This window comes from Lethenteron reissneri, chromosome 54, assembly GCF_015708825.2.
Source record: "Lethenteron reissneri isolate LAM-NWPU_2019-01 chromosome 54, ASM1570882v1, whole genome shotgun sequence".
Classification (NCBI taxonomy): Eukaryota; Metazoa; Chordata; class Hyperoartia; order Petromyzontiformes; family Petromyzontidae; genus Lethenteron; species Lethenteron reissneri.
This window is the reverse complement of record NC_083832.1, coordinates 8,538,020-8,562,168: the sequence shown is the minus strand read 5'-3', so window position 1 is coordinate 8,562,168 and position 24,149 is coordinate 8,538,020. Positions and strand designations below refer to the sequence as shown.

Sequence of the window (24,149 nt, the reverse complement as noted above, 5' to 3'; positions counted from 1 at the left end):
TGCGTAGCTTGATGTGTGAAAACGCGAGTCCAAAGGAAACGGACAAGGAATGGCAAATCGATTCGGTGTCTTGGCATCTGCCGCCCTAAGTGGCGAACTAATTTGATTTTGGCCCAGAGGTTTTAAATCCTTCAGGCGGGCCGAGTTTATTTCCCCCAGTTTCGGCCGCAGGTGATGAATCACTGGGCAACGGCTTCAATACGACCCGCGGACGCTTATGCATGCGCGATCGATACCCGCTAACTCGACCAACACACCGCGCTCCACATTCCAGTAAATCAGGGCTTTGAGTCAAATTACGCCGCAGAAAAGTAATAAAAATAATAATCACAAACCAAAAGTGACAATAATGAAGCGTGCTTTAAATGCTACTCGCGAATTTACGAAATGTCCCGATTAGCGCCATTGCAAAAAAACAACTGCTGCTTGCGTAATGGGGGGGAAAAACCGTTTCGTTCAATTAAACGGGTTCAAATAGCGAGCTGCATTAGCAGGATGGAATTCATATTTATATTGTGCAAGCGTCACGTTTGGAGGTCCTGCACTGTTGACCCATGCTGGCAATTGCGTGATTGATGACTTCTAAATTGACTATTGATCGCAGCAAAAGAAAGTGAATGCTTGTATGGCAGGAGCAAATGTAACATAGCTCACAAAACATGAGGGGACTGTTTCTCTTGCTGAAATACCCGCCGCGTGTGTGCAGTTTGTGGCTCGCAGCTTCAATCAGGGGCTTTGTAGTCTATTTCAATTTAGCAAAGGGATACGTTGCAGCGTGTGTGTGTGTGCGGTATATAATGTTCTGAGTCTCTGGCGGTTGGGAACATTTTTACAATCTGAATAAAAGAAAAAGGTTAATGAGGATGAAGTTAAAGTGGCACGTTATTCGCATCAAAGTACATGTGTTGTTTTGCTTTGAAGAAACCTGCACGGTGGAAAACAGCAAATAACTAAGCTAACGGGAAGTGCCCCAGCAATGCACGCGCTCAAGACAATGGCAAAGCTAAAGGTCCCCCGCACGTACAGTCTTCACAATCCTTTTTGGGGCAAGTGCTGCTCGCGAGAGCCTACGAAGGCTGGCACAAAGCACGAGTGGGTGGGTAGCCAGCACCACGCCTTTGTCTCACAAGTGGGGGAAGGTTACACATTGCACCAGGGTATTCATGTTCAACTGAGTCGACCAACGGGAAACCCAGAACCGGTTCAGATGATCGTCACTGGGTGTTGGACGTGAGAGAGGGATCGACCTCGGGTCTCCGAGTAAGTAGTGCAGTGCACTAACCGCTACGCTACCGTTCACCGTGCAGATATTCTCTGCTTCGTACACACACGTGCTAATTTGACAAATTGTTTGTTTTTTGTTGTATTTTTTTTGTTTCTGAATCAAAGTTTCGTACTTTTGCACGTGAATAAAAACAGCAAAGCTGCCTCTTGTTCGTGGCAATTAAAATTCGTTGTAATTGATATCCTCTGATCTCTGCCAGTGATTACTATGTAGAACAATGTGTTTGCTGTAAGCACAATTATCCTTGGCTGCAAAAAGCACACCCTGCTCTGCTACCACTTACACACCTAGGATTGTGTAATTGTTCCAAAAACCCACTAGTTAATGTCTGGAACTGAGTAGCATAACATAAGCAAAAGGGCAGTTTGTTAGTGGTGCAATTTTTTTATGATGTATATTGAACTTTTAAATATGAGTAAGAGTTTGAATTCCATCAAATGTTATGCAACTAAACCACGCTCAACACGAACAATCTCATCAATCTCACAAGCGAAGCAGACTTGACTACGAGGGCTTTTGCCAAGGTTTAGTTTGATGAGCATGGTTGGTTATGTACGATGCAAAAGAAGTTCAACATTCATACGTACATATAAGAATCGGTTTTACCCTTTCTGGAAATAAAACAGTTGTGTTAAGATGTTGGGTTAGATCACGTAAATATATAGATGCGTCGTTAAAACCCGCCACCACCCTTACTAGTTGGCTGTGTCGGGTGGTGGCGGGTTTTATCGACACGTTTATATATTGAAGCGATCTCACCCAAAACACCTCTATTACGGATGATATTGGTCGCGAAAGCCTCCCACGTGTTAAAGAGAAGAGTAAATGAATTCGTCATTCACCTTAACATAATATCTCAACCAGTATATATACAAGGACGGTTTTCTTGGAATTTCTCTTACTTGATACAGCAATCGTGCTGTGACGGTTCCACCTGAAGACGGAAGCTTGTGTCGCCTCCGAAACGTCGTGATTTTTATTTTATTTTACTTTTATTAATTTTATTTTTTTATTTACGTGACTTTACCGAAATAACCTAAGAATATGAATCATTGGAGTCACGAAAGCTTCAAATCTAGAATGAATGATATTGGTCGCGAAAGCCTGCTACGTGTTAAACTGACCAAACAGAAACCTCGTTGCAAGGAATGATGTCTGCATTAACCACATATACTAGTGGTGAACATACAAAAAAACATGCTCTGGTAGTATATGCATTGTCTTTGAATAGATTGGTCCACACCAGAGACCACTTTCTTTAGAGCCGAGTCTCAAACAACGACGCTCGCTCAATCGACGAAGCGTTCGATGCCGATGGACTTGAGTTGCCCGCTCGCCTTCGATGGCTTCGTCCGCTTGTTTGTTCGACGCAGACCGCTCGGGGAAGATCGTCACATATTCACTTTAAGATGTTTTCTTGTTCATGTTTTTGTTTTTTGTTTGTTGCGGTTGCACCCGATTCAAGAGCCGAATGGCTCACAGGGATATACCTAATAAATAAATAAATGCGCTTGAAACAGTGATAGACCAGAGCACACCAAAAGGCGACCAGCACAAAGACAATGCCACTACCAGTACATTGAGAGCTCTGGGCGAGCAGCTACATCATGGGACCCCCCTTGCCGCTATCACAATGTAAGAATTGGTTTTACCCTTTCTGGCAATAAAACAAACATACATTCATACATGGTGCGGACATGGGGCTGCAAGGTGGCTATGAGATGGCCGCAGTATGGTGCATCACACCCTCGTGTGAGTGAGTGGGGGCTCCTCTGGGAGTACTGGTTTCCTTCCCACGTGAAGCCAAACACTCGTGAAAGGAATTGTCCAAACACCCTCAATGTTAGAACGTTCTCGAAAATGAGTCCTGAGACTCAGTGAGGCTTATGCTGGCTAAACAAATGGTTATTATGCTTACACTCATACTGAATTTGCCAAATAGTTTTTTTTCTATTGAATTGCAAACGGCTACAGATTTTATCCGGCCTCGCATCTCACAGTGCATATGGCACATTACGGAAAGCGCGCTTTAGTATTCTTACAAGCAATAACAAGGTCAGCGCGAAAAAAAACGTGGCATTTCTTTCATGGGGGGCTGACTAAGCGTCTGCGATGCGACTGGCTGTTTATCACGTCCGTGTGCACTATGCAGCGTTTGGCTTTCAAACACATGACAGGACTCACTACAAGCGGTGCGCAACGCCGTGGCGCACTGAAGCATCGTGGTTAGACTGCGGCCGCGGCTGCCCCACCGCAGGATTTAACGCGTTGCGTAATTGGTATGCCAGGTGCAAGCTTGGGTTAGAGCCAAGGTCTCAACCTCCCCTTGGCACCACACTCCTTTGCTCCTCGCAGTTGTAGTCTTGTTCTTAATCACATGGCAGCATTACTCGTCCCTGCAGCGAGCGTATTATGCGTGCACCATACTGGCCGAAGCACACACGTGCGCGGTGCTACGGTATGTGCGCAAGTACGACTCCGTCTGTGACCAAATCACTTGGGATAGCCCCTCATCCCTGAAGCTAAGCTGTTGTGAGCCTGGCTAGCACCTCGGATTGACGACCAACATGCAAAAAAAAACAACTTTGTGTGGGCTACTGCGGGGCTCCATTGTCGTCAGCAGAGGGTAGTGTAGCTGATTCAATTATTGTCCTGTACTATGCTCCCATGTCAATGGCGTGCTGATGTACGGTCTAAAACTCCCATGACCTGCAACTGTGTGGGGAGGCTCTCGTCCAGAAGTGCGTTGACAGTACGTTTGTGAATTAAACACATTCCTCCTGCGGAGGGAGCTGGTAGGAACGTTGGGTTGCTCGGTCAATGGCCAGGGTCAACGGCGGCGTGGTGTATTCCGCAAATATGCCCGACTGTGAGGGCGGGCACAAGCCGGCGTGAGTAGGTTAAACGTTGAGTTTTATAAGGGCACCACGGGATGACCAGCCTCTCCCCACCCAGCCCCACCCCTCCCCACCTAGCCCCTCCCCACCCTCCCCACCCAGCCCCTCCCCACCCTCCCCTCCCCACCCAGCCCAACCCTCCCCACCCAGCCCCTCCCCACTCTCCCCTCCCCACCCAGTTCCTCCCTTCCCACCCAGACCCTCCTTGCACGACGGACGGACACAATAATCCCCTGTGGGCTGGTGGAACCAGTGGGTTCCTACCAGTATAAACAATAACGTCGTTCAGGTGTGTCCCTTGTAACCGATCTCAGCCGTGGCTGAGGATCAAACTCAGACCGCTGGGTTCGCAACGCCGTGTTATCCACTCGTGCCTACACACGCGCAATATGCACAATGCAATGTGTGAGACATTTAGTTGATGGGACATGTATTTACAATCACACACATTAGTGCATGTGTGTTTCATAATGCTGCGCTTACGCATATCATACAATTAACACATTGGTCAGTAACACTGCCTCAAAATGATCACATATAAGAGGTGACATTTTGGGATATGGCTCATTCTTCATAGTGTGTGCATTGTACCCATGTATGTACTGTGAAGAAGGCCCATTGCCCGGAACGTCGCCTGTTATATATATTGTATTTTTAAGGGCGCGCACGGTCTCGTTGATGAATGTGTTGATTTTGTTTTGCTTGTTACTTGTGCTCCTGCACCACTGCCAACGGAGCATCACCAACTAATTTCGTGTCACACACGCATTCATGCGGGGCATGCGCCACGGTATTAAGGATGGCGCACAGCGGTGCATTTTTTTTATTGAAAATAATTACCTCCCCAAACCGTAACTTTGAGGGCTCGCCGTTAAAGTGACGCGAGGCTATACACACGCGTCCCGGCAGCGCAGTATCCATCACCTTGGCCAAAATATATTTCAAAGTTGCGTCAATAATTCCCATAATGTGCCAGTCTTAAAAAGTCACCCGTCCACCAAAGAGCACACGCGCTCGGCTAAAGTGCCCGTTGCGCGAGACTGTAGCCTAACCTGCCACTAGATCAGTTCATTGTTTTCAGATTCATCACACGTCTTGGCGGGGATAGTGAATGCCGCTTTGCGCGGCTTAGTTCATAGGAAGAGATGCATTGCTGCCATGCACGCAATCGCCATGAACTCGGCTGTTGCCTGTGCTATGCTTAGGTCGTTCAGTATCGTTGTTATTGTATTACGAGACTCTCTGTGTGACATTTCACTGCATTGCTCCCACCCCCCATACACTGTCTAAACTATTAATCGCCAATCATAATTAATCATAATGCTCTTACCGACTGCACACAACTCTCCATAACTACATATAATAATAACACTGGTCAACACAAAACAAACATTTTTTTTCTGGCCTGGACTTTTGCAGCTGTTTTAGACAAATTTCAGGGTGCTGATTCCAAATTTGATCTCATATTTGCTCTATCACATCTCATTTTATGCTATCGGCATACCCCATTTTCATTGATTTTACCCGAAATTAACTCTGTCACTTATGATTGCAAGTTGTTGCGAGTCAGTGACTGCTTTAGTGTTAAAATATGGTGCTGTATTTTTAGGATAGTGTGTTTATAATATCATTGTATGTAGATATTCACATTTATTTAATATTTTTCTTCTGCAATTTTTATTGAAAATGCAATATTTGATATCTCTAAAACCTGATGTGATAGACAAAAACAGATGTAAGATTTGGAATCAGCACCCCAAAATTACATTGAAACCGTTGGAATACCTCATGCCAGAAAAAGTGTGTTGGCCAGTTTAATTACAACCCTCCCAGTTTATAGCTGTTTTTCAATCCATGTCTGTCTGTCTGTATAACTTCTTTAGCATCGTACATCTCCAACGCGCTAACCGGAGGTGCCTATGGAGGCCAACAAATAAACACAAAAAGCAGTTCTCAAGAGACGAGTTGTCCATCTAGAAGGAGTTTCCCGTACTTTGTCAATCGTGTGGGGGGGGGGGTTAATTGACCATTCGTTACCACTCTGGTCCGTGTGGATTGGTGATGGAGCGGTCCAAGACGAATTTGAATGTCGTTCGACGGTGATATTAGCCTCGGCCAGGAATCAAACTCAGGGACTCAGGTCAACAGCGCAATGCACCAAACACTGCGACACTGCTCTACCCCCACCCCCCAAAACCACATTTAATATTTCATATGATTAATAATAAATTGTGTTCATTCATATCTGTCAAAGAAGGACAGCTTATGATTACACGGAGATGTTTATGAGATTGGAAGCCAACGTACAGTATTGTCAAAATAGTCGGCTGCCACTGTTCAATCCGCTGCTGGATGAAGGCCTCTCCCACATCGTCGTCATCCCTGTGTGTGAGCTGATCGCATTGCTCCCACTCCATGGTGGTTGTCATCTCACGTGCATTGCCCTCTTTTGAAACTATTCAAACATCAAACTATTTTTTTTCCATTTTACCACGAAAGGAGTTACACTGTAAAAATATCGATTTAAAGCTTTCGTGACTGCAGGGATTCATCTTCTTGGTTCTTTCGGCAAAGTCACGTAGAAGGGAAATACGAAAATAATAAAAATAAAACATATTGAATTGTATTATGTTTTATTTTTATTATTTTATTATTTCCCTTCTACGTGACTTTACCGAAAGAACCAAGAAGAGGAGTTACACGTGTCGCTCCTTTTCAGTAGCGACCTGGCCACCCATTGGCAGCTCAAGGAAGTAGCTTATCACGTGCAAATATACAGCAGCCAAATGCTCTAAACTCGTGTTGTTTCTAAATGTGGCGGGGGAAAACTCCCTTCCATCCTCTACCACGTCGCCGATTCAGCACGGTTGGTTATGTAAGGTGCGAAAGAAGTTCAACACACACAAACACTGCCACCGCCGGTGTTTTTTCCAGAGCTCGCTTTCGACTGGGTATTCAACGACTTCCCGATCACCGTGCAGTCAGACGGACGCCGCTTCGTGTCGCAGGCCACGGGGAACCTGTACATCGCCAAGGTGGAGAACTCGGACGTGGGCAGCTACACGTGCGCCGTGACCAACACGGTGACGAGCACGCGAGCGCTGAGCCCCGCCACACCGCTCGTCCTGAAGTCCGGCGGTGAGTGAGGGCGACCCACGGGGCGCAACTTAACAGTTAAAACTTTAACGTCTTCTTCTTCGTTCTTTCGGTAAAGTCACGGAGAATGGAAATAATAAAATAATAAAAACTAAACTGAAACATAATAAAATAATTATTTTAGTATGTTTTAGTTGTATTTTTATTATTTTATTATTTAATAAAAATAATACAACTTAAAAATAAAACATAATACTTTTTTTATTTTATTATGTTTCAGTTGTATTTTTATTATTTCATTATTTTATTATGTTTTAGTTTTATTTGTATTATTTTATTATTTCCATTCTACGTGACTTTACCGAAAGAACCAAGAAGATGAATCGCTGCAGTCACGAAAGCTTTAAATCGAAATTTACTTTTACTTCTCTTTGATTTTTTTTTTTCGCGAAGGTAAAGCCCTCCGAGCTATGTAGAGGTTTTTTTGTTTGATCAGAAGCTACCTGGCCACGTGTGATAGCTCTCGACGGAGGGGCTTATCATCACGCGGGACTATTTGGCGGCCAAATACTCTGAATGCACATTGATTCTAAATGTGGAGAGAAAAGGCAGGAGGACCCGGAGAAAAGTCCAGGTGACCATGGGGAGAGAGAGACATGCAAACTACCAAATATACAGGCGTCAGGGTCGGAATTGAACCCATGGCCTCCTGTATACCGGCGAGATAGTTAACATCTCGCCACCGCAACGAAACGGCACTAATTCCTGCTCTGGGTATCCGCCACTGTTATTTAGTGTTTGTATTGTGACACACGTTAACCCAGGAAAGCATCCACTGATTCTCAAGATTATATGTTCAGGAGGGCCCTGCTATTTGAGATGTTTGGCCAGAGTACTCGGAGAAAACCTACGCACACAAGGGGACAACACTCAACACTGCTTTCTCCTGACCGCCTCGCAGGCCCAAGCCTGCAATAGCTTTAGAAGCCCCAGGGATCACGCATTCCAAGTATTACGCAGGCTCTAACCTGGTCAGCTGTTATAACATCAGGTGCATTTTTCAGAAGAGTTGTTCATGTTTTCTATCTTTTTTTCACTGGAGTATCGATGTTGCCTGTAACCCCATTTGAATTGTTTTCAGGTAACCTTTCGACTTTGGGATGTTTTTTTCCCAATACCAGTCACATTGAATGTTACTTTTTAGCTATGGAAGCGGACAACCCGGTACAATTTCATGCAAACCGGGGGGGGGGGACTGGGGGGGGGACATACAAACTCCACGCAGAAAGGCACCCGAGTCGAGAATTGAACCCGGAAGCTTCTGGCTGCGAGGCAAAAGTGGTACCACTGTACCACCCTGCCGTGCAATCTGGGTCTCAAAAACACACGCACGGACCTGTTAAAAAAGAAGCAAAAAGCAATGCGGTGCTAATCTACATTTCCTGCATTGAGCCCATGGTGAAAATTCCACATTCCTATGGCCGGATCAGTCATTTTTATTGACACCCAAAAATTTTAAGGGCTGAGATGGCCCCTGATTATGGTTGTGTGTCGATCGCTGTAACCACCATGTAACCTGAAAGGCTCTTAAACATTAAATCAGTGTCTAATGTCGGAAGCGATAGAAAGGCAATGCCTGTATTGCAGCCCATTGCGTGCCTGTCCATTTGGCCCTTTGGAAGGCGGGGCGGGTGGACCGCGGAGACCGTGATTGTGAGGGACCTCACCCCACTCTACCCCCCACAGAGTCGCAAGGCGCCTGTATGAGGCAGTACAGCAAGTATGTTTAAATTGCCTGCAGAGGTTGTTATTTCGGCAGTGTGGTGTCCGCCTGCATTCCAGAATAAACGATGACAACGCGGCCAAGCGTGCCACAGAGTGCCCTCAAGAAAAAATGGTGATGATAATTTGTTTAGATTTCCTGGAAAAAATAAAATAATTATTTTGAACTACAGGAAATGTTTTTTTTTTTAATGGGTACAACTGACATACTTTGCCCTCCGTGCAAAATATACAATTTGTAGGAATGTATTAATGACATTTGCTTCGTGACAGCTTGTACCATTTGTGGCAACTCTCACCAGGCCATCAGCATGGCTTCAGGATGAATAGAATCCCATTTTGTCTTGACTGAAGCTTGCATCTTCCATAATTCAAATTCTTACAACAAAAAATTCCTACCTCACTAACCTCACCGCCTTCTGCCTGTGTGCATGTGTGTACTAACCAAACATCTGCTGACCTGCATATAGCACTGCAAATATTGATTACTGAAAAGAGAAATGAGATAACGCATAAGACATACTGCTGGGACATCCTTCAGGTCAGTGGCGATGCAAGGCAGCGAGGATATATATTTTTTTCCACGTTGCAATAATTACACAAAAGTCTCAGGTGGGATTTTTGCTGTTGTTGTAGCAAGAAACATCAAATGCAACGAAACAGGATTTATCCACAACTCTGGCTGTCGCCTGATGATGCTAGTTGCAATTACTGGCGAAACGTCGTACTCAAATTGTAAATGTTGTGTGTTTACTTTCCAACACACCGGTGTGCTATACTAGTAGCGAATTGGCATGTTTTATTTACGTGACAAACCCCTTACTAATTGACTGTGTGTCGGGCCATGGCGGGTTGAACGACACCGCTATATTTACGCGATCTAACCCAAAAACCTCTACTGTAGATAAGATTGGTCGCGAAAGCCTACCGCCACTAAGTGTTAAACCGCAATGCTTCGTTCTTAGCGACCTGGGCCGCTCTTCTCTGCAGGAATCATGGGTGAGTATGAGCCGCGGATCGAGGTCAGCTTCCCTTCGAAGACGCACGTCTTGAGAGGGGACATGGCTCGCCTGGAATGTTTCGCCCTCGGAAAGTAAGTCGGTTGGGCAGGTGATTTCATTGGCATGAAAACGCTGCGGCGCTGACGTCGACCGAACGTTTAAAGGCACAGCCCTGCAATTTCTTGCCTCGTGCCACCGCTGGTGGAAGTGCCTCCAACTAGAGGGCGCTCTAGAGTCCCTCTCGGAGGGTATTTGGCCTACTCTTCCACACTGGAAAACGCGTTGGAAGCGGTAGGTTGGAGTACCCAGACTTTATCCCATGCGCGACCTGCCGACGGACTAACCGCGCAAAACCCATTCATATCGTTGTATTCGGGTATGAAGACTCTTTGCACCATTGTTTGAACTTCTGTGCTGGGCAGAATGAATCAGCCACGGGTTGTACAGTGAAATTGCTCCGCTCTGATCTCACGCGGTGGGCACTGTGGGGCAGATCTTTAAAGGCACCTCCATTCGTGCTGCAGAACGAGAAACCAACACGTGGATAATGTGATGCATTTATCACCACTTCTGGGTGGCTCCTTTTTTAATTCTTGAAAAAAGTTACGGAAATAAGAAACAACCGCTTTGCGGATGATAGACCTTTGGACAGATCAGTCCAGGATGCGGACATTTCAAGGATAGGATTATCAGGTTATCGAGTTCGCTGTGCTGTAATATTCAGTATACCATGGTGTATCAGGGTGGTTGTTCAAGTCACAAAGGCTGTGAAGAAACACCACCAATCAACGTAGAGTCCAGTGAACGTTATCGATTTTCCCGCAAATATGATAAATAATTTGCACATTGAATGGGTAACACAAGCGCACACAAGAGTCGCGCGACAGCAAATACATTGCAATACGCAATACGATTATCGCCAGAGATTTACTTTCAAGAGGTGTTAAATGATCTGTTTGGCTGGGGTATCGGTGGAGAAGAGGATATTCGCTCCCCGCCCTCACCCCCGCCGCATCATTCAACATATTGGCACGATTCGAGGTCATGATACGATTTGCTAATCAATTGTTATTTGTTTTGTACCATCGTTGTGGTTCAGTTAGGATCTATAAGGCTGCAGGGGTAATGGGTGGCAGTGCTGACCCACTGGGGGCACAAAGGAGAACTTAATTTGACCCCTCGTCCCTTACCCCTAAGAAATACTGACACGAATTCAAGATAGGGATGAGTAATTGCCTTTTTCCCTGTTCATTAGATTTTCATATTTATGAGGATTTTTAATTGGAGCTGATATTTGGTTCACCGATATGGGTTTTTTTCTCTCTCTCTCGCTCTCTTTTGAATCTCGGGGTCCCTTGAGCTGCTTGGGGGGGGGGGACCCTGAGCCTCGGCTTAACTTTGCGAACGCCACCAACGCCACCTCTGCCGCAGGACTTGGCAGGAATTAATGACGTGTGTCAAATGTGAGCGGGGAGCAATCGATTCTCATGCAAACGCGAGCGCGAGAATGCATTTATGGTTCAATGAATTGATGTGTCATTACATGCCTGCTACGGGACTGTGTACGCTTCGTATAATTAGCACGTGAGAAAAAATATATATACTGCATATTGCACCCATGCAACGTGACGTAATTCCACGTACGAGTCGTGCCCAAAATATGTTCAGATATTTGCATGATTCTTAATCAGAGGACAAATGCCTGTGATTGTTATAGATACAGGGCAACTGTGTATACAGTACTGTCTTATAATTAGGAGTAGAACGATGCCTCAATTCATGGGTTAATATCAATGATCCTGCTGTTTTCATGAACTGATTATTTCCAATTGGTGTTGCATGGAATGGGTTCATGTGTCCCACACAGCCACGACAGGAACTGTCATTCACCACGATCGTGACAATGAATCGTGGCTATTTATGAAATCGCTAAATAGGTAAATCGAGCAATCGATACTTTATGGTGCTGGTTATTGTACACAATTCAAGGGCCAGAAGAGTGCTATGTAGTCTCAATACAAACATGTTGTCCATCGGGGCCAATTTAGCACATTTTATCCCTTCCCTCTCATTAACAATTGAACATCAGGGGCCTTATATTTAGCATCCCCAGGTTAGCTGATCACCAGAGTCGCTGGCAGGTTTCTTCGTGAAGATATAAGAAGCATAATACGCAACAGTGCAAATAAATAAACAAACAAACCCACAATTAGCTCATTATTGAAATAATTAAATTAACACAGCCGTGAGCTGTGAGTTTGACTGATCAGCAAGGATTTTAGACAACAGACACTTTCTATTATTAAAAATGCTAATTTACGGATTAATCATGCCAATTAATCAACAATGACAGTTCAATATTAATCCCGACACAAATCCTGTAATCAGAATTTAAAATGTACATTGCGTGGTGTGCAAGGGATATCTGGCGAGGTGGAAATGTGCTAACAACCATTGGGCTGCACGTTCACACAACCTATCAATAACCCTCCAGAGCCATTAAACTGAGCGTCACTTTGCTGGTGATATAATAATGGATAGACTTGCTCTGAAAATGTGAATATTGGAATGTCTACCGCTAACTCGCCAACCAAAACTTGATTCCAGCAGGGAGAAACGTTTTTTTCCCCCTCCACAAATAATTACGCCAAAACGATAACACGATTGAGTTAGCTTTTCATTGTGAGCGCACACGCACGCGAGCCCAAGTTGTCTGGCTTCGAACAAATTAAAGCAGTTAGCGGTACAAGCCGGAAAAAAAACAAGTTTGCCGTGGCTTGAGTTACGGTGATGAATCGAGCGCAACTGTGGCGTTTCCGTGGCCTTAAGGTAAAGCGCCGTCCTTATTTCATCCCCAGCCCCGTTCCCCGGATATCCTGGAGAAAGATTGATGGAGATCTACCCACCAAGGTCGTGCTGTCCAAGTCGAACGCTGTCCTTGAAATCCCGAACGTTCAACCAGAGGACACTGGCTCCTACGAGTGCAAGGCGGCGAATTCCGCTGGAAGGAACACGGCTCAAGGCAAGATAACCGTCTACGGTAAGGGATGCATCGACTGCTCTGCCGACTGTGCGGGATAGAAGATCGTTTGTTCGTGCTTCTTAAGAACCAGCGGGAGTAGAGGGGGTTATGGTCGTGGTGGGGGTAGGAGCGTTTGTCGCGGCAGAACAGCCCACGGCGCGGGACGACGATCACGGCACCACGGTCGTTCCTCACGGTCGTGCTTACGGACAGCGGGCACTGGGGAGAAAATAAGTGTGCGCTGCCAGTCCGAATGGTGGGAGCGACAAGAAAATACACAACACTATGCTCGCGTGGTAAAAATTTTTTTTTTACGAATAAGTGCAACTTGCACGCTCTAGTCAGTCGGGGATAATAATCGGGCCAATTATTTAAATGTTAGTAAAATACAAAGTTAACTTACTAAGGGTAAAGCAACGAAATATCACAAACCAGTCACGTACATTTTGTTTTAGATTTTGTCCACAACAGCCGTAGACTAAAATGCAAATCCACACGATGTGCCAATGCTATGATTCCTATTCCATGCCTTTCTAGGTGCACGGTGCATGTAATGGCAATTCACAATAATTTATAGTCCATTGGAAAATCCACTGCTGGATGAATGCTTCCCTGTGTATTTCGCTCTCTGCCGTTATTTGACCATACTTCACCACGCTGGCTCATGCAAGTTTGGTGAACGGGGAGGTCCCAGGATCGATTCAGATGTCACTCACCGCCGATGTTAGCCACGGCTCGAAAATTGAGCTCAGGTCGCCAGGTTCATGGTGTGGTGCGCGAACCACTGGGCGCCACCGCTCTGCCGGATGGTGCCAAGCTAAAATCCAAACGCCTCCACACGGCACTTAATGGGCAAACGTCCTTGCGGGGGGGGGGGGGGGATAAATTCAGTTGGTCATGCGTGGCTCACAAACACACAAGAAAATAATAGAAAGAAACTTCCAGAGCGCCGAAGGCATTTTCATAATCCCAAATGATTCCGTGTCAATTTGTCGCATCAATGATGTCGCAAATTCTGCCATCGGGAACTCGCGAAGGGAATTGACTTTTTTGAGCCACGCTGCCAGGGCCCAGGCAATTTGCCAATGGCTGCGCGGCGGGGATGCGGCCGGCTTGACGTTCACGCCGACGGGACGGCAGAGCAATCCGTTTCGGCAAACGCGACGGTCACCTGTCTCAAGAAGAGGAAGAAGAGAAAGAAGAGAAAGAATCAACTTACAACGTTCTACAATTTTTCATTTTTAAATGCATTGTCTATAGCAACAACTGAAAAAAAATTCTGCAGTTCACTATCTGTCAAGGACTTTAGTGGTATATTTCATGATAAAATTAAAAGTGTAAGGAATTTCTAATGAAGTACCATTCCACAAAATCCGTATGGGACACACTTTCTTATTATGTTCAGTATCTTAACCGCAATGTTATATTATTTTACGTTCTTATTTCGAATGAAACATCCGAAAAACAGAGAATATACTCTTTCAAGGACGTCGGTGAATTGCTTCAGATATTGAGGATGTTAAGATTCGCAGGGCTCTCATGAGAAAGGATAGCGGAGGGGTCGTGCATTGGGAATGTCCACGGATGAAAATTTCGCCCAACGTTAATCGTAGGTGATTTCATACCTTAGGGCGTGCAACACGTGGAAGGGAAGCGTACGGAAAATGAAAAGCAATTTAGCGATGACATATAACGATGAAAGTGCACAAGTGCTGGATTTAATTTCGAGTGTCCGCGCGAGCCTAAACTCACATTGTCAAGTCTCTCGGTGTGAGCACTCAGCGTGAGCGGGACGATTGCAAGATAGCATCAGCACAAACTCCAGCCTGCCATCTGCATGCAAGTGCATTTGTAATTAGGACAAAGATCGTGTTTTGAGCGCTTGGAAGTTAACACGCCAGAATCCACGTTCATAACGAGTAGCATGTCTCTGCAATCTAAAACTCAAAGTTTTTTTCGGAGCTTGTATGTTCATTTTCAAGCGAGTTGGAGCAGTGGCGCAGTGGTTAGAAATATGAACCCGGCGACCTGGGTTCAATTCTCAGCCGTGGCTAACGTTAGTAGGGAGTGACATCTACACCATTGTTGGGTCATCACATTTCATCAATCCACGCTGACCAGTGTGTAATTAAGTCCAAACACCTGATCACACGCAAGTCATCTCTTTGGAATAACAAGTGTGGTGAAGTATGGTCAAACAATCCCCATATCTGGTTTCGCATGTGGAAACTTTCATCGAGTGGTGAACTGATGAAGGGCTGCACATTATTATTTTTTCACATCTGTACAGTATATGTTTACGCACATGGAAAGTTTTATCCTTTAAATATTCCAGCAACTGAATATTCACATTCGCCATCAGTAAAGCACGTATACTGTGTTGCAAGTGCACAGGGCATCTAAAAGAAGCATGCATGCAAAGTAGTAAAACATAATTAGAAAGATGACACACACGTGTGACATTTGTTAACAAATGGCTTTTACACGTCATAATCCCATGCCAACATTATGATTGTACAATAAAAATAACAATGATGAATTTGGTTGTTATCATTGAGCTGAGTCGCTTCAATCCACTAATGGATATTGGACCTGTTCAGCAGGAGTTCAGCTCGCACTCTTTTGACTTGACAGGTTAATTAATTTATCGCAGCTTCAGATAATAGCCCTTTCATACGTGTGCCTATTTAGCATTCTTGCGAGGGTCCTGATTTTTTGTTTAACCGTTCCAATTAAAAGAATCGTATGCTAAATTGATCAAATCACGTTGCACGCGCGATGCGTTCGGTTGATAATAATGCCACGTCTGCGATACGACAAAGAATGAAGGGGCAATGAAGACAGTTGCAGTGTAGTGATTAGGGCAGAGGAAAGCTGACGACTTGAGCGTGATCCAGAGGGCTTTACTGGAACTTGTTAAGAGAGACAGCAGTGCCTTTAATCCACCGTCATTAAAATGAAATGGCCAAGCGTGCTTTGGCAGGCAATCCTCTTTATATTAGTTAGACATATGCAAGAGCAATTCTTTGATTCCTGACCCAAGGCAACTCACTTAATGGTCGGGCAAATTGGCGGATAGATCAAGGGCTGTGCACCCTAAATGGAGATGGCAGTCGATATTTGCCAACAAAGTGTGTTAATCGTGAGGATATTTCTCAGGCTAAAACAAAAGCTGACCGCTAATGTTCAGATTACATTGTTCCCTGCTATGGCGTGAAATGTTAATGTTAGGATACATTTACTTTCATATCTTCCGAAGACAAAACAAATCAGCACGTGGGCAAACTGGTATATCCCGAAGGCCTTTTTTAAGGTATGGCAGATGTTTAAAAAAAATTCTACATCATCGTCATCATCATCATCATCGGTAGCCATTGTCAATCTACTGCTGGATGAAAGCCTCCCAAAACTGCCACCATCGCCAATGATCCTAAGACGTAATGACCCACTAAACACCGACACATTTTCTGATTTGCATGCGCAATCGTGCGTGGTTCACATCTACTATTTATGAATATCAATAAATAATAATTTGCAGTCCATTTGTCAATCCACTGCTGGATGAAGGGCTCCCCCACTCTATATAGCAACGGTTGGGGTTGTTTGACCGAACATCGCCATGTTGGTCATTGTGAGTGACTCGAGAGAGGAGGCTAGGGGGTGGAGGGGTGCTCAGGATCGCTTCAGATATTTCTCACAATGATGCGACTCATGGATGAGAATCAAACTCAGGTCGTTGGGTTTATCGCAGATTTGCGCTCAACATATTGTGCCAGGGCTCCCACTCAATCCATATTTAATTGACAGTTTTTTGTTAGTAAAATCAGTCTGCTTTTACCGGGTTCATAGCACAGTATATTAGACATTGCACCACCACTCTCATTGTATATATATGTAAACAAAAATGTAACAAAAAATATTTAAAAGCGAATTTCACTTTAATCTTTCTGACACACATTATTGAATGCCATATGTCGTTATATTTACGCGCCTTTGTGCGTCCTTCCGTTCACCTGGCTGATAGTATCCCCGTGAAACTTTACATGAATCAAATTTATGATGAAAAATGGAACTGCATCGACTTCACGGTGGGATTGAATGCAAAGTAATGAGCATGTGGCACAAGTCACCTTTCCGCGCGTTTCCAATGCGGCTCAGAGACATTTTGCAAGGTGGTTCTGGCAACCGGCCCCAGTGGGAGAGCGAGCAGCTCACAAATGGACAAGGGGGAGGGGGGAGGGGGGGAGGGATGGGGGGGACAAGTTCAAATTCTGGTCAGTGGTTGATAAAATGTGTACCACTTTGTGTGGGGCAGTGGCATATCCAAGGGGAGGGGAGTGGGGTGTGATTGAGGTCATCACCCACCCTCCTCAACCATTCAAGACCCCGAATAGAATAAATATATTTAGATATTTGTTCAATCAATCTACAGTCCTATTTAAAAAAAAAAGATGGAACTTTGGATCCGCCTCTGTGTGGTGAAGTCAACATTTTATTTCCTCCTGGAAGGACTTGCCCCTGCCGGAGGCACGTGGAGTTTCTTCCCTCCGGCTCAGAGTTGTAAACAGCATCACTTTGACTTTTGAAAATTGTTGTAACTCGTGCTGCGTAATACGCCATCACATCGATCTTGCTGACACAGACGTAATAAACCTCACGGTGTCATGACTACATGCGTCACAATAAATGGGACGCCCAGTGGCGCTACGACTGATAAGCACCGACCGAACACGAGCATGAGAATGCCAGCAAGCCAGTGCAAAGACAAAGATCCCCCGCGTGGTCTTTGACTAGCCTGTTGGGGCAAGTGCTGTTAGCGAGCACTTATGAAGGCCGGCACGGCACACGAGGGGGTGGGTGGCCAGCACCACGCCCGGCCCCCTTCGTCTCCCTAGTGGCGATGTTTACACACCTCACCAGGTACTAATTTAAGGCTGAGACGACCTAGGGGAGGCCCAGGACCGGTTCAGATAATCGTCACTGGTGTTGGCCGTGAGCGGGATTCAAACTCGGGTCGCCAGGTTTGCAGTGCAGCACGTTAACCGCAACACTGCAAGCTAGTGCAGTGCAGTGCTCACAAGCAATGGACTTTACACACTGACCACATATTGTGATTTTTGCCCAACTGAGTTCATGTGACAATCGATCCCAAGTGCTCTTTGTCAACATTAAAGGACGTCCCATTGGAGGCCACCACTTTCATTTTTCACACCCATCATTGCAGGATTCTTCAACATCCATGGTGTGAAATTGTAACTGCAGCAAAAGCTATGCTCGAGATGTAGCCATGCGTCCATCGGGTTAAGCCAAGGTGAGCGTGACATTGGTTGCAGGTGGGTGTTTCGTGATGGCTTGCTATCGGGGCCGCCTATGGATTAGCATGTGGCGTGGCACGAAAGAGTACGCTCATAATTCCCCAAAAATGCCACGCTGCCAAAGCAAAATGAAGACTGATTGCCACGTGATATTTACATTTGCTTGAATAACAATGCAGAAATGCAATAAATAGAGTAGTGTGCATTGTCATGTTTAAATTTAACTTAAAAAACAAGAGGACTAGAATTCAATGCAAAATAATTGCAATACGAGCTGATGATATGTAACACATCTAAAAAAAGGAACTAACCTAATTAAAAGATTTAAAAAATGTACCAGCTGAGGCCTACTCAATTATATACTGTAGCTCTTTTTCAGAAGCGACCTGACCATCACAAATGATAGCTCAACGAAGTTATCATGTGGGAATTTACCCCGGCCAAATACTATAAACGCATATTGATTCTAAATGTGAAGGGAGAAACAGGCAGGATCCGGAGAAATATCCACGCGACCACAGGGAGAACACGCAAACTCAAAATATACAGACGTCAGTGTCGGGTTCGAATCCACGACCTCCTGTATACCTAGCGAGCTAGTTAACATCTCACGAACAACAATTTATTCATGAACAACTATGGTCGGGTGGTCCAGTGGTAAAGTGAGCGGCTCATAACCCTTGAAAGTTGTGAATTAAAATCCTGGTTTGGGCTGAGTCAGCCCATCATGCCTCTCGGGGCTCATAACATCAGTACCAAAGAGTGAGGAAATCAATAGTCAGTTTAACACGTAGGGTTTCGCGACCAATATCATCCATAAGAGGTTTTTGGGTTAGATCGCGCAAATATATAAATGTGTCGGTAAAACCCGCCACCACCCGACACAGCCAAGCCAACACACCGGTTAGTGCTGTACTAGTGACGAATTGCACGTTCTGTTTACGTGACAACCCTTACTCTTTGGCTGTGTCGGGTGGTGGCGGGTTTTAACGACACATTTACATATTTACGCGATCTAACCCCAAACAAACCTCTATTAAGAATTAATAAAAGTAAAATAAAATATTAAATTTCATGTTTTACCTACGTGACTTTACCGAAAAAACCTAAGAATATGAATCATTGCAGTCACGAAAGCTTCAAATCTAGAACTCTATTAAGAAATCAATAGTGTTTTTACTATGTCTAGACTCGAGTCCAACATAGGAAGATGGAATTTCCACCACGAGCTGAGCGCTGCAATTGGGGGATGTTCCTGCCTCAGTGCTCATTTGAGCAGGATATCATTTTGACTTTTTGACAAACACCACTGAAAGGATTTTGCATGCTCCACATCTCTATAGCCTAAGCAATGTTACGATTTCGATTTAAAGCTTTCGTGACTGCAGGGATTCATTTTCTTGGTTCTTTCGGTAAAGTCACGTAGAAGGGAAGTAATAAAATAATAAAAATAAAACATAATAAAATAAAATTCTCACGACGTTTCGGCCACAACGAAAGCAGCCGTCCTCAGGTGCAGAACAGGTCTGTCTGAAAGACAGCGTCTGAATGTATTTCCGACAGACCTGTTTTTCACCTGAGGACCTGCTTGCGTTGTGGCCGAAACGTCGTGAGAATTGTATTTTATTATGTTTTTTTTATTATTATTTTATTATTTCCCTTCTACGTGACTTTACCGAAAGATTACAATTTGTTGCATAAATTTTTGCCTTGTCAAATTCGGCGGAGCGAGCTTGAAAAAAAGAATCATAGTTTAATTGAATGATGTTAGTAAACTATTTGAGAAAAATCCTTCATGACAGTCACCCTGGGATGCCAATAAAGCCTTGCCAAGACATTAGTTCTCACAACTGCTCAGCTGTTGTTTGACGTTATCCCCTGGCAAAGTGAAACGTTTCCCATTGTTTAAAAATATTTAACTCACTACACGTTTGAAAAATGTTTTTTTTTGTAAAGAGTTGTATTGAATTTTTCTCGAAATATTTCGCTAACAGCCTCAATTTTCTTCCTTTGCGTAAATGCCATTGAAGTATTTCTATTCACATTAACATATTTACCTCGAACCTTTCTTTCCTTAAATAACAAATAAAGGTATTTGTATTAAAAAAATCGTTCAGACAACACCTCTGCGAGACAGACGCAAAAGTGACTATTATATTTAATCATTTTCTGAAAAAAATTGGACAATGCTCTTAGACATTCACCGCACTGAACAACGTACGCTAACGTTACAGCGCGTTATTACATTTTGTGGAAAAGAAAGGCGAGTTAATAGCACATTGTGCATAATCATATTCATGACTGCAGCTAAAATCAGTCATAGAATTTAATTAAGTGATAAAAATGAGTCGTCGGAATTGAAACCGCGAAACTTCAGATTGTGTTAACATTTGTGTTAGCAAAAAAGTATTCACAGTATGCCATATATAGCGTGTGTATATATATTTCTACGAATTTTCAATTCAAACTTTTATTTTAACATTTGAATTGGTGCTTCTTTAAAGTAAATGTATCATCACATGACATTTTGAAATGACAGAATTTCAAATATAATGTATAGAATATCGCAAAGCACAGAAACATTTCCACAGAAAATATTAGTTTTCTATTACAAGGATAACCAATGTGAATATTAATATTAATGTATTTCTTTCATGACACAAGCACCCACTTGTACACAACTTATAATATCATGTTGAACCAACGTATAACGTTCTATAATTATTCATGTGAACATGCCTTGTCTATAACAACAACTGTAATTCGATTTTCTGCAGTTCACTATCTGTCAAGGACTTTAATTGAATAATGTGGCACATTTATGTCCAATATAAAAAGTGTAAAGAATATATATTACGAAGTACCATTCCACAAAATCCGTATTGGACACAGGTTCGTGTTATGTTCAGTATCGTAACCGTAATACGTTATACAAGTTAACATTCTTATTTCCAATGAAACATCCGGCAAAATGTTCTTCTGCTTCTATTTAAGTCATACTACGAGTGTTATGGCTCATGCCAATATCACCACCACCACCATCATCACTATCACCACCACCACCACCACCATCATCACTATCACCACCACCACCACAATCATCACCACCATCATCGCCATGGTCATTATCAGTGCGGTGTTCATTAAAATCGCTGGTCTCAAGTGTTTTCATGTTTTATTCCACCAGCTCCTCCACAATGGCTTGAGCCAATTAGCGATGTGGAGCAAGGCCTGGGAGACACGCTGCAGTGGGAATGCAGGGCCACAGGCAAACCACAGCCTGCATACAAGTGGATGAAAGATGGGGTGCTTGTGGGCGCAGAGGTAAGCTTTTTTGCTCTCTGTCTCCACGTGTAAATCATCAAACAGGCCTGTACATCATTAAGCGATTCAGTTGCGATCTACCGCTGCTTAAGTTATGATTTTTTAAATCCTTCTCTTTTTTAAACTCGTAAATTCTATCCATAACTCGGGCAACTGAATTCAAGTTGCCTTTGACCAACTCTCGCCCCATGCCGCCCGGTGTGCACAGTAAGTGCACTGTGAACCACGGGTTATAGAACAAGTCTAATTATCCGACTGCATGCCAATAGCCCGCGTATAGCAAGTGAAACGTGCTTTTTTTGTTTCTGGAAAAGTTACTTCAAATGAATTTCTTGAAATGACTTTCAAGTGAGCACTTCCCAAGTGGGAACGCTGTTGATAAGTTATAGGGAAATAAATGCCTTCAGAAGATGTGATATTTCTCTGAAATGTTATTTTAAAATTCGTATTTGTGGAGCGTGCAAGATTCAGTGATTGAAAAAAAGGATTTACTTTTCATGTTGTTTTCGCATGAGCGGTAGGGGTGGCTTTGCCTTTAACTGCTGAGGGTCACACTGTAAGGCAACTCAAAGTCTCCTCACTCTGTTAACCAGATGAAGTGTAACATTGGCAACAAAAAAACCGGGCCCCGTCTTTTTATCCTGTTAAAATAAACACTCACCATGTTCTTCAGAAAAGTGGTCAACGTGATGTTTAATCATGCAACGAGTGAGAAGCCAACGTTCTTGGCAGGAAGCTTCACAATGAATCCCCTCTCAATCCGACGCTTGCTGGATTGGATGCAGGATAGAACTCAAATATTTTGCCAAAAAAAAAAACATAACCCTTCAAGTTGCCTCATCGTCGTCGTCATGATCTTCCCCGACCCCATGAAGCAACAATCCACCTAGCACCTACACACGAGCCGATCTAATTGCTTCATCGTAATTCTCGTCCACTGGTCGTCATCTCTGCTGGCTATGTATACTGCCAATTACATATTCTTAGGTTTTTTCGGTAAAGTCACGTAGGCAAAAACATTAAAAAGTAAAATAAAATAAAAATCACGACGTTTCGGAGGCAACACAAGCTTCCGTCTTCAGGTGGTACCGTCACAGCCACGACAGCTGTATCAATTAAATGAGAGATTGCAGGAGCTACCACTCCGTTTATATAATGGTTGGAGAAGGTGGTAGGGTAAGGGCCGCATACTTTCTATTAATATGGTAATCTCTCATTTACTTGATACAGCTGTCGTGGCTGTGACGGTACCACCTGAAGATGGAAGCTTGTGTTGCCTCCGAAACGTCGTGATTTTTTATTTTATTTTACTTTTTAATGTTTTACCTACGTGACTTTACCGAAAAAAACCTAAGAATATGAATCATTGCAGTCACGAAAGCTTCAAATCTAGAATTACTGCCAATTACACTTTCTTAAAAGTAAAAATCATGTTTTAAACGTTGCGTACGTTTTCTATTCCGCGTGCTCTTCTCTACGCATCCCAGCGTAATCCCCAGCGCATCTCTCCATGCTTCTTCACGAGATAAAACAACTCTTCTCTTCAGACACATTGATGTTTCGCTTTTCATCTTCAAGTTCAAATTTCCAAAAGGTGTCACCGACCTGACTCTCTCATCCACCTCTTCATTTCATCATTGCTCTCTGCCCCCCTCCAATAACCACCCTAGGCATCCGTATTGCACTGTGTTTTCCAGCTGAGTTCCTCTGGCAGATAGCATAGACTTGAGTGTATTTGGCAAATGTGTGTAATTGAAAATGTGATGCTTTGACCCGCTCAAATTGCATCAGCTGTCATGTATAGACGTCATATTGCAATGGATGTATCAAAATGCCTTGGATACTGTGTTGGTAACTCTTTTACCCATGATGCAGTTCTGCCCTCAAAGTTGATTTTTTTTTTTGCAATCAACTTATTTTTTAGGTGTTTGTTTGACAATAAAGGTTCACTGATAAGACACTGCTCATATTTTCATTTACACCCTTTCATTTGTTATCTTTTTCAATAATTCCTCGGATTTTTGCGTGTATTGCCTCACGTTTTAAAGTGCGGCCATTATTTCTTCCCCGTCTCCCTGATCTGAGGAAGGCTTATTGCCAAATCTATCAGCCTGTTATACACATTTCTGCTGTACGGCAGTGTTGTAGAAGTAAGAAAAAAGTTGCACATAGAAGAAGACTCGATGCAGGCAGCGATCGGAAGGAAATTTGAAGAAGACCTAAAAGAGAATGACTTTACGATGGCATGAGAGATTGCTGCCAGAGAGATCTGAACTACTTGAACATATTAATACAAGACGGAGAAAAGTAGAAACAAATGAGGAAATGTGCAGGGGACACCTACGGGTTATCTGCTAATGAATCTTGATGATGATGATGGCAGTATTCATCAGGAATGTAGAGTGTGTCTATCATTTTGATTACGCA

The 24,149-nt window shown here is 43.8% G+C and overlaps 1 protein-coding gene across 2 annotated transcripts in view; it reads left to right on the top strand.

Annotated features, from left to right (window-relative positions):
* LOC133356387 (contactin-3-like) overlaps positions 1 to 24,149 on the top strand; it is a 158,028-nt gene that overhangs the window by 77,282 nt on the left and 56,597 nt on the right. For both annotated transcript variants that reach the window (XM_061573876.1, XM_061573875.1), the window contains exons 6-9: positions 7,117 to 7,320; positions 10,051 to 10,153; positions 12,920 to 13,101; positions 21,586 to 21,722. In XM_061573876.1, the coding sequence (XP_061429860.1) occupies positions 7,117 to 7,320; positions 10,051 to 10,153; positions 12,920 to 13,101; positions 21,586 to 21,722 (626 nt within the window). The remainder of the gene's footprint in view (positions 1 to 7,116; positions 7,321 to 10,050; positions 10,154 to 12,919; positions 13,102 to 21,585; positions 21,723 to 24,149) is intronic.